Source organism: Poecilia reticulata, linkage group LG12 (genome assembly GCF_000633615.1).
Source record: "Poecilia reticulata strain Guanapo linkage group LG12, Guppy_female_1.0+MT, whole genome shotgun sequence".
Lineage (NCBI taxonomy): Eukaryota > Metazoa > Chordata > Actinopteri > Cyprinodontiformes > Poeciliidae > Poecilia > Poecilia reticulata.
In genome coordinates, this window is record NC_024342.1 from 8,322,277 (window position 1) to 8,334,274 (window position 11,998).

Genomic DNA, 11,998 nt, shown 5'->3' on the forward strand with positions numbered 1-11,998 from the left:
GAGAGTACAAAACACCAGCTAAAACTGAAACTGAGGCCATAACACCTTCAAGCTATCCTACTCTAAGGTCTGTGTTGAAAAGTTATACTGAAAAACAGAGCCATTAAACTATCGCCAAAAATCAGCTCAATATATTTTAAAATCATTTTCTGGCACAGTAAGTTTCAAATGACTTTTTTTATGAGGGAGTGGTTCTGCAGCGTTCATTTAGAAACTGACACTTCACAGCCCCGGCGTTTTTCTTGCTTCAAAAACAGGCGCTTTTCTTGCCCTGTTTTTTTTTCACAAGGACCGCCCTAAGATTTTTTTATTTATTTTTTTGTGGTCACCCCAAACCACACGTCAGTTTCGCTAAGCTGCACTATAAGGCAGCCTTTGACGAACAGATAAGACGGTCGAACAAGGAAGAGAAAGAGGATAAAACTGAGCTGAAAAATTATAGTAGCTTCCAAACATTTCAACTCTCAAGAGGTCAGACAAGGAGAATTAAACAGCGATGGAAACTAAGGTGGGTTTCTGCCAATGAACGTCTTTGTAATCAGAACATTTTGGATGGTGTGGTAATGTAGCATAATGCTTGATAGCATCATTTAGGTTTAATTCACATTTTTTATGCATCGTTTTTGGGAGCAGAGAGAAGGTCAAAATGGTGCTGCAGTAATTGCACAATACTGTTTTTGTAATTCGTGCCATATTTTATTTGCATGAAGATTTAAAGATTTAAACTAAAAGTCTAAAGTAGTTCAAAGTACAAAAATAAAGTACCTTAATTAAATGAAAGCATAAAGTAGGTTATTCAAAGTACAAAAGCAAAATTTACAATAAATCATAAAAACTTCCATAAAAAGCTGAAGAGACAACACTTATGGTTACACATTTAGCTTGTAATGGTAATGGCCTACTTCAGTTTTTTCTTAGGACTGCAAACCTAAGAAATTGTCTGATCGGCAAAATTTTTCAGGACTTGAAAAGTGTCACACTGTGTAAGCTCTAATTTATTAAATCCTAGTGGACACTCGTGTCCATCCATCCATCCATCCATCCATCCATCCATCCATCCATCCATCCATCCATCCATCCATCCATCCATCCATCCATCCATCCATCCATCCATCCATCCATCCATCCATCCATCCATCCATCCATCCATCCATACGCCCTTATCTCATTGGGGTTTGGAGGGGTGCTGGTTCCTGTCTCCAGCTGTCAACCAGCGAGAGATGTCGTTACATCCTGGACAGGTCACCAGTTCATCGCAGGGTCATTCATGTCTCATAGTACAATGGCTAAACTGGACTGCATGGCCTGTTCCAGCCTGGATGCAGCTGGAATATCACCCCATCAGTGCATGAGCAGCACGTTTCAGGGGTTAATCCACCTAATAATATGGTTGAACATTGAAAAATAGAAACCATGCACAGTTTTCGGAGAAATATTGGATGCTGCTTGATGTGTGATGTTGATCGATTTGGTCAGGAGAGACACGAGTCGGTGGTCGGTGCATCTGTCACATGGAGCGAACCAAAACATTTTCTCACAATTTTTACATAACCAAAGATTTCTGAGTCGATCATTTAGTGTCGATAATGTGAACCCAGCTTAGCGCACAACTCTTGGTGTAAGTAATATATTAGTTACTGACCATAAAAAAAGGGAAACAGCTCTTTTTTTTCCATCTCAAAGTTTGTTTTGAAGGTTCCTGCGGGAGCAAGTGAACATATAGTTTGTACACAATCTCTTGCATAAGATGGCTGGAAGAGTTGGGTACAAACCAAAACTACAGAGGTGGTGAGGTGACCAGCGTTCGTATAATGTGCATTTTACCATATATGCTTCAAGGTTTGTTAGATTTTTCAACTAAACTTAAAGATCTACCCAACCCCAATGAGCACCGGTCATAGGAAAATGGTTTGGTTTCAATAACTTGCTGATTTACTGGTGAACTACTGTGAGATCAACCAGGAAACCCCATTCTGGACACATATTAAGATCTTGCAGAAACCCGTTGTGATATATGCTGATGGAGTTAATGACTAAGTAGATTCAGGTATGACAATACGATCTCAGGCAAAGCTCTGACAGGGCCAACACATAATACACGATACACTAAAACATAGTGCAAAAGTGGAATGAGTTGTGCGAAATAAAACAGGAAGTAAGATTTCAAAAGAGATAAGCTAAAGTCTACAACTCTAAACCAACAGCACTATAAGGTAAATTAGAAAAACCAAGCAAATCAGCACAAAGTTCTTAGCCTATGATAGATAAAGATCAATTTCAGCCACTGAATCCTGCAGCGTCAGGATGCTATCAAATATATTGATTGATTCCTTGGAAACGAGCATATTCAATGTTGGTTTTATTAGGTGTTTATGGAAAACCTAAGAATGTAAAATTTTATTTCTCAAATGCAGTAGGGCTTCATAAACTGGAAACAGCGCTTTAGTCTTGTGTTAATAGAATAATCCAACCAGGCACCAACTTTAGCACTAAGCTAATACTTAGCCCCAATATTCTTCATTTTGTGTGTTTCTGTTTGTATGAGAGTCGCTAATGGTCATGTTTTTGTTTTGTTTTTTTAGCTGCATCAACCCAAAGGGGCAACTACTTCCTTTTCTTACTACAAAATAAGAGTCTGAAACACAAATGTAACCGAGATACAAGCTTTTAGAGCTGAAATCAATATTGTGGGGTTACTGGGGTTTTTTTCTCAAGCCACAGTCACATTCTTACAGTAGCTCTTTAGTAATTTGAATATATCATATTATTTGGAATATAGCTATATCGTGGGATTTAAATAACACAAAAATCTAGTGGCACAAAATCTCTTTACATCCCTGGTCATGGTCTTTTTGCTCCACAGTAGACGGTTTTTTTTTAAGATCAGAGGTTTAATATATCAAATTCTGCACAGAATTGAAGAAATCAATATCCTGCAGCCCTTTTCCACACAGTCACAAACTGGCTGTCTGCCTGTATTACATGCACCAGTTACTCTCATTAGCACAAGTGAGGATCAATTAAATCTGTACGCCGGCACACAGTTTTTTTTTTGTCTGTTTTTTTTTATCATGCTTTTATTTTTTCCAGGAACTTTTTAATTTTTGTTTTTAACAGAATGTACTTCATGATAGAATCTGCATTTAAAGGCAGCACAAAGGCAACCCCCACCATGTCCAGTATTCACCGAAAACACCACAAGTCCACTCTCAGAAGCTTTATTGCATTGAGTACCTCCGAAGAAGCCTGCAAAGATTGTCACAGCTTCATCCTGACACGACAGCTTAAAGAGCTTGAAAGGAAAATGCTGCAGCGATGAAGGCAGTGACAGCGAGGTGGGCGCTGGCTGCGTGAAACACAAAAAAACAAGGAAAGTGTTGGAGGTGCAACTCTTCAGACAACACTCTCGTGTTGATTGTTTTTGTGTGGGCATGTAGGTTTGTCTCCGCGCTGCTGATGTGCGGCGATCGAACGGAACCGAGGCTGCTGTCAGAGCTAGCATGTTCGCGTCTTTTGAGGAACACGGTATTCAGAGTTGGCTGTCAGTCTTTCACATCGACTGGTGAGCAGACGGCTCCACTCCCACCTGCCTACCAGTGTTACTGTCATCGCCTCGGAGGCTTTTGACTGCGCTGCCACTTTGAATTTATTCCCACTCTCAGCATGTGTGGCTCACACTGTGTGTGGCTGCATCTGCTTGTGTGTTTATTAACCACATAAATTAAGATCAGCAGCAGCGACTGTGGATACAAGCCACAACCCTTGTATTACAAAACAAAGTGAAGTGTGGTTTGTTTTGTTTCCTGTTCCCTGATGTTGACCAAATACAGCACTCACGCCTTGTTGCTATACAAATGAACTTGCCTTGACTTTACTTAAATAGTTTTTGTACATTCACACTCCAAAAGCATGACGGTTAGATTAATTTGTCGCTCTAAGATACCCTTCATGAGTGTGTGGGTTTACGGCTTACTGAGCATGATGTACCTTGCACAGTCACCCAGTCACCATTGAAGATTGGCACCAGATCTGTTGCATGCAGGATGTAGGGCCTTCAGGACTGACTTTGGACACCATTCGCATGCATTCGAACCGAACCAGAGTTCATTCAACCAAACCGAGACCTGAGTTCACTTTTTGTGGTCCGCATTAGAGTTCAATTGAGCCCGAAATGTCTCGGCCCCACCAGGGACACCGGTGTAAAGAAAATGGATGGATAGAGTTCAATTTTGCATTCACACTTCTCCGGATAAAATGGTCTTTCCAGGCCAACGAACCAGAGTTCGATTAAAGCGGACTAAACTGGACCGGTGTGAATGCATCCCAAGTGTAACATAAGTATTAACCTAATTTTCGATTTGGAACATCCTGGTTCAGACAGAAAACAACACCAACAGATGAGATGTGTGGTAATAAAGTTGGCCTCAGTCAGATACCACAGCAGGTGGTTTACAGTAGATATAGCATTTTATGCTTTCAGATGTTCTAAGCAATTTATGCTGAAGTGATGGTGTTACAGAGACTTCCTATGTTCAGTCTGGTGCAGCTACAGCATCATTACCTCTAGATCCAAGACAACGCTTTGTACTTATTTTATTCATTAGTGATTTTAGTATTGGAAGACTCCCATGGATGTCATTTCTGTTTTGTCTGTGTATGGATCTTTGCTCTCATTGTTTCGTAACATGTCAGGGGCTTTGTTACTGATTTGTTCTTGAATTTCTTTTGATCTGGGTGTGACTCGTCTCTTTTTGAGGTATTTTTGCCTCCTTCATGTTGTCCAAAAACTTCTTCATAGATGATTTCTTCCTTCCACCTGGGTGTGGATGTAAAACGGATGGGAGCCTTCCGATAAACAATATAATTACATTATTTGAAAAATAAATAATAAATTCCCTTTTTTGGATTGACTATCTTTGTCTTTAATAACCATTATAATTTAAAAACTGCATATTTCCTCATGTTATCATTATCTGATAATTACATGTTTACCTGAAACTTTTTGTTGTGTCAAAAATAAATAAAAACAGGAAAATCTCTGCAAGTGGGCAAATATCTTCTCAGAGCACTGTGTCTGACTGGCCCCCCAACTATTTATTATTATAATTGAATAATTATACTCAAATCTTTTATTTTCTTTCTACGGCATGATCTCCTCTATTTAGCATACTGACCAAAAGCTTCAGATGTCAGTCTCAACTTTAGAAAGCGAAGACTGACTTGATGATGATTGTGTGAAAGGTATATTTGTTCTTGAATTCTTTTAATATCCTCCCGTGGGAACCGCTGCCCACATGCCTTAAATAAAGCTTCACAAATAAAGTGATGCTCGTAAAGCCTAGTTGACAGTGATTGGTGTTTTGCAAAAGTTTTTTTTTTAATTATTATCATCTAACACATCTTCAATAGTTAAAAATATATAATGCTGTGAATGCATATCCGTCGATTCTTGTTTCTTCGTTCCACCTCTGGTTTTTCTTTGAGACATCACTAATCATCTGCTAAGGAGATCATACATGGCGCACATCTGCTTTGCTCTGTGATCCAAGACTTCACTTAGGCATTTACACAGTCCTCGGGGTCCTCAAAGCTGCTGCCCCCATTAGCGAGAGCAGTGGGTCGGTCGATAGCCTGATGCTTTCACTCCTAGTCAGAATATATTTTTTTCTTTTTTTTTTTTTGCTGATATGTGAAAAGCATGCAAATTATTGAGGTGCTGTCAGCTTGGCTGCACTGGTCTTTTTTACAGGTTTTAATCAGGCGAGCAAAGCAGCTAAACTGCCAAACAGCTTTCTTTTTTTGATTTCACAAATAATTGTTTCCTTTCATGAGGTGTTATTTCACCTCTACATCATGCATTTTATCTCCTTATTTGCACAACATTAGAGAACCTCTCTCTCTCACACACACATGCACACACACCCACACGCACACCCTAGTTCCAAGAATCAACAACAGTTTACCTCCTGGCTTGAAGATGTTAGATTGTAATAATAATTTCCAGCAAATTCCACACAAAGCTATAACAGCAAGAGCTAACAAGAGAAGTTTGTTTATCAAAACGCTTGATCCTCTTTGCTAAAGAGCCGTATAAGTAAAACTAAAGGTGCCAAGATTTGCAAAAAAAAGAAGAAAAAAATTGCTGCTCAGTCGATGTGCTCTTGAGACTGAAAAGTTCACTCACATTCTGTAAAATACAAAATCCCTCGCATCCAGTGATATTTAAAGACTCATAACTCAGGTGATGCGTTCATAAATACGACTAGGTGTTGTGGGTTTTGCGTTTCCAGAACTTCCCAAATGTACAGTATGTTTGTGGGTGGGATCGTAGGGTTAAGAGGTCGCACATAGCAGGTTCTAGCAGCATGATTGATTCAGTATAATGCTTAAAACATATGACAAACCACCTGCTATATCTCATAAACACCAGCTTTATTAATATGTCTTCCCACGCACCTCATCTGCTTGTGTTATCTACAAAAACCAGCAGACGCGTGTAATGTTCCAATAGGAAAAATTGAGTTAGAGGATTTATGATTTTTAGTACTTTGCTGATATGATACAAGTCCAATTTCAAAACCAGGGTTATGAGCCTGAACTAATGTCATATGAAGAAAGTGCTTCAAATTCTGAATCAGATGTCTGTTTCTTCTAGAACTAGCTCCTTGATAGATGATTATTTTCTTTTAAAAAAAAAACAAACAAAAAAAAAAACAATTGTGGATCCAAGAATAAAATAATAGGAATCACATAAAAACCAAAGAACTGGCAGCAAGCTTTTTTGGGGTCTTGTTTGTCTCTGTCACTAATTTGATTTGCCACATTTCATTTCCTGCTCTGAATGCAGATCATTATTCTGTATATTCTTTATAGTCTGAGTCACTGGATTGTCTGTTTGACACCCTGAGATATTTATGTCCTCGTCTCAGTCAGAAGCCCCTCCTGAACTCCCGTTCCACCGTCTTGCCATCTAGCATTAAACAGCTCGGGTAAAAAAACAATAAATATTCCCCATCCTGCCTGGTTTCACAGAGTCTGAACCATCATAGTTTTTAATTTGACCGTATTTATTATGTACCGCACATTTTATCGTTTAATCTTTCGTTTTCTTTCTTTTTACTATGGATGTAACTATATCTCAAGGTGCAAGATCTTGAACTGATAATAGTGATCAATATTTTTATTTTATTTTTTTTTTTTTTATCGAATTGCCACATGCAGTGCTGTCTGGTGATCAAAGTGTATTTTGCTGTTATTGTTCCTGCTCTAAGTGTTGTCTATTTGAGACTCTAATGGTTCTTCTACAGCTTCTTAATTATATCAAAAGAAACTTTGAGAAAGTGACAGACAAAATAAAAGTGATATGTAAGCACTATAAGATGCTATGACAGGCTAACAACACTGATAATAGCAGCCTGTTTGCTTCATACTGGCTTATTTTAAGGCTTTTCGTCTGCCTTAAACCAGGCCGGTATAATCTGAACTAAATAATTCCCAACTGAACCAATTTTTTATTTTTTTTAAGACAGTCATTGTTGACAGAATTATTTATTTGCAGTCAGAAAATCTAATTTAAACCAAAACGGAACCTTTTTGTCCGACATGTAAAACATGGAGGCGGAAAATAAACGCTACACACACCATTTCCACTGTTAAACATGGTAATGGCAGCATTATTATTCAGATTACATTTCTACTTTTATTTCGCTGGGACATAAAAGCTGGTCACTTGTAAATGTGGATGGAGCTGGAAGCAGAAAAAGCCTGTCATCCTCCGACCTTTCTGCTCTCCTTCCAGTCTGACTGAGCTCACAATCCTGGTAAAGTACTTGACAAAATGTGAAATTGTTGAACAGGTGCAACTTAATTTGCTAGTCAGACTGACCAAAATCTGGATCTTTCCAGTTCGGTGGATAAATCATAGCGTTGCATAATAATCGACCCACCACTGCTCCATCTGAAAACTCAGATTTCTTTTAATAGACCACATGTTCTCTAAAGCACTGCGTTGTACTAAAGATTGAAGCAAGAGTTATTCATACAAGATGTGCTGTGGATGGGGCTTAATTGTGTCTTATGTAAGTTTTTCTATGGGACATATAAATGGGACTTTTTCTTTTTTTTTCTTTTTTCATTTTCTCAGCCAGAGGCGTCTAAAGTAGCTTCTTCCACTTCCCATCTGGATTACATTTGTAGAAAAGCTCAAACACAACAAAAAGGTTTAAAAAAAAAAAAAAAGGTTTAAAAATTGAATCTTGAGATATGGAAAAGACAAAAAGATTTTTTATTATGCTGCTTCTCCTCCTTCTTACTCTTAAATGCCTTTTTCAACGAAGTGCTTTGTTTATTTTAAATTCCCCTTCTAATTTTCATTTCTTCCCACATCCTTCGCTCTTCGAAGGCTGTGAGTGTGCATGAACAAGCCCAATGATGAGACCCAATTATCTATCAGCAGATAGGAAGATATTGATTTGGTAGCCTAAACGTAAAAACCAAATGTGTTTTAAATTTGATTCTGTTTGTAAAATGTTCGTATTGCACTTGAACACTGGAGCTGCTTAAATTGGGTGATAGAATGCATGTGGTCTGTCTTTAAGCCAGTAGGGTCTCTGCTATTTGTTTGTGCATTCTACTTTATAGAGTTTGACTTTAGTTCAGGTTTGTTTTCATAAGTTTTGGTCATATTTACTTTAGTTTTGCCCTTCTTTCATGTCTGGGCCCATCAAGATGGTTTAAGTTTTAAATTTGTTACAGGAAGTCTGCACACGTGAGTTAAAATGGTTAAAATAAAAGTACCTCAGAAAATGAAAAGGTGCAATCTAGAGGTTTATGAATTCAATTTAATTTTCTTTTATTGATCTGAAATTAAGTTAGGCTCCTCTTGCTAATTTTCCCGGACAGTTTGCGTTTCGCAGCTGAAACTAGTCTTTGCAGAAGGATTAAAATGGTCTTTTTGTGCAAAAGTATCAGTCAGGATAAGAGAAACCACGGAATAACTGTTTTTCCAAAATGGATGAAAACCCAAGATGGAAACAATCTCCATGGATGCCACCAGGTCCCCCCCCCCTCCCCCCCATTATTCTAAAAGTAGCAAACACTCCATGTTTTTCCATGAGTTTGGTCGACTGAGTGAAGCTGTTAAACAGGATCTCTATCTCTATCAAAGAAAATATTTCCTTAAATCTGTAAGGTCTTTGTGTGAGGATGTTGTGTGGTGTGATGAAACCAAAATGAAACTTTTTTAGCTGAAGTTTGGCGTCAACAAACAAAAAGGACACAACGCTCTTAGTGAAACACAGTGGTGGCAGCATCCAGCTTTGATTTTTAGATTATTGTGAAATCATAATCAGGTAAAACTACAAGCCAGTTGGACTAAAAAAAAACCTTCAGCTAAAGAGTTGAGAATGAGGAGTTTTATTCTTCATCATCACAGCAAGTGCAAGCAAATTATTGAGAAACTTACATTTGAGAGAGGAAACTTAAACTCTAGCCAGAGTTAAGATATGAGTCACCTGAACATTTGTGAAGCAGATGTTGGCCGCTGACAGACTGAATGCTGAAATTGCAACTTTTTAGTCGAATTGCATATTAAAGGTATTCATGATTAAAAATAGTCAGTTATCATCTCATTTTGATCATTTTTATTGGGCCGCAGGGCCTTTTGCAATCCACAGTCTGTGCCTCTTTGCCTTTTTTTTTGAACCCCCTTGCCCCTTTCTGCTACCGCTTCTCTCCCCTGATACACTGAGGTGTTTTATAGGTTGTTTGTTAAAGTGTAAAAGCATAACAGGCCCCCCTGTTCTCCCCTGTTGCCTCTTCGTTGCCTCCTTCAGCCCAAAGAGACTCGTTGGAGTGCAGCTCTCTCCTCCTTGGCAACTCTTCTGTTAAGATTTAGAAGCAGAGTCTGTGTGATGCATGTGGGTGCGTAGACCCCCACGCAGACTTCCTAGAGTACTTAATCCCTCTTTTCTCCTGACATTTTTCACTTTTGAAACTCCCCCAATACAGACGATGCGAATGCTACAGCTCAACACACTGGCCCGAATGCACACTGAATGTTTTCCCCATGTGTGCAGCCCGCATGCACGCACACAGGGGAGACGGCGCGTGGCTATGTCTGAATGCTGCACCGGCTTCCCCTCCATTATGCTGCTGGTGGATACTTCATGTTGCAGGAGGTGAGAGAAATGGAAGGAGATGGATCCTGCAGCATCAGAATTGACTTCCCCATTTCCGCACACACGCGCAAACACGCGCACACACACACATACACACACATTTCGATCTCGATAGCAAAGCCCATCGAACCACCCGTGAACGCAGGCAAACACAGTCGCATACCGCCACACCGGGAATTTATTTTGTTTTCACCCATATTAATATGCATCCGGCAGCAAGAGAGTGCGGCGTTTTCCGCGGCTTCTTGGAAGACGCAGCTAATTATTTCAGAGAAAACCTCTCTGTCGTTTATCAGAGCTTCACACCTGCTGTAAACAGGCCCGGCTCTCAATCTGTGGGATTTTATTGTCTCATTATGGACCTCGGGGAGGAAAAGCGGCTACTGCTCCGCTCGTGTACACGGCCTCAAAGCAAAAACATCACATAGATGCAAAATAAGTCATTGTTCGTGCACTTGAGCACGACACTCCCATCTTTTTGTTCCGCGACACACCGCTTTAAAGTGATGCATTTCAGCGAGGGGTTTGGATCATTTGTTGAGAGAGAAGTTTGGGGGGGATATTTTCATGCTCCTGCATGTGAAACAAAAAAAAAAAGTTTTTCTAGCCTTTCTAACCTTAACGACATGCTCAGTGGCTCTTACTTGGTAGTCACATTTGGACGTTAGGTTCCCCACTGCTATGATTAACAAATTTTATTGAAAATATTGTTTTTCTGCAGGTCAGAGAAAGTAATTTTGTCTGTTTTTGAAAGTTACTTGTTTAGAAGAACAATGATTTTTAATCATGTGGTCCATTTCTACTTGAAATTTGGAATTTCCAAGTTCTAATCTGAGGAAAAAAATGCTGTAAAGTTGGTAGTTCCTCTCAAAGACAAACATCAAAATATCCAGTATGGCTGCCAAGGTACATTTTTTTTTCACTCTTCCTGTTACAAGGGAGTTTTTCTTTCCACTGTTCCCTCGTTCTTGCTTGAGGGATTGGTGCCAATTTGCTAACAAAATGCACAATGCAATTAGCTGAATCAACTACTATATATGTTGTCTAACTAAGCGATCTAAGGGAACAAATTTCTTTTTTGCATGTGTGTAATATTATAGCACCTATGTATTTACCTATATCTTTATTTAAATGGACTGAACTTATATAGCGCTTTATCCAATCATTTTTGACCATTCAAAGCGCTTTACACTAGAGTCACATTCACCCATTCGCACTCACAAACACTCACACATTTATACACCGATAAGCAGCTCGGTAGGCAATTTAGGGTTAAGTGCCTTGCCCAGGGGCACATCGACACGTGGCAGGAGGAAGCTGGAATCGACCTTCCGATCGCAAGACGACTACTCTACCCGCAGAGCCACAGTCGCTCATTTAGTTGCTTTTGCGATTCCATTTTGAGCAAAATACATTTTTGCCTGCCAAAAGTCAACAAGCTAAATGCGTGCGAAGGGACACTCGATGATTCAGTTTCCTCTTTCTCAGAAAAGAAATAGAAAAATAGATACACGTGTGTCAAACAGTTTTAGTTCTGTTTTTTCTATTATTAATAATTGGAATAGTGGTATTTGTAGTTGACATTAACATCTGATAGTTTCTTAGCAAGAAAGCCTTAATGCATGTTTTGTACTTGGACTATTTGCTACTTTCTCATTCAGCTGAGACATCTTCGAATAAACTTCAAGCAACCTCAGTCATTATTATTTTCCTTTTTTTTTATCTTTCTCTGTCTGTTTGTGTGAATTATCTATACATTATAAGTATAATCAGTTTGAGAGGGGGTTTGTTCATCTTAGCTGACTCTCATATATATATAT

The 11,998-nt window shown here is 39.0% G+C and overlaps 1 protein-coding gene across 6 annotated transcripts in view; it reads left to right on the top strand.

The window, feature by feature from the left end:
* The first annotated feature begins 481 nt into the window (after nucleotides 1-481).
* garnl3 (GTPase activating Rap/RanGAP domain like 3) overlaps nucleotides 482-11,998 on the top strand; it is a 42,595-nt gene continuing 31,078 nt past the window's right edge. For all 6 annotated transcript variants that reach the window (XM_008423638.2, XM_008423639.2, XM_008423641.2 and 3 more), the window contains exon 1: nucleotides 482-508. In XM_008423638.2, the coding sequence (XP_008421860.1) occupies nucleotides 497-508 (12 nt within the window). In that variant the 5' untranslated portion in view covers nucleotides 482-496. The remainder of the gene's footprint in view (nucleotides 509-11,998) is intronic.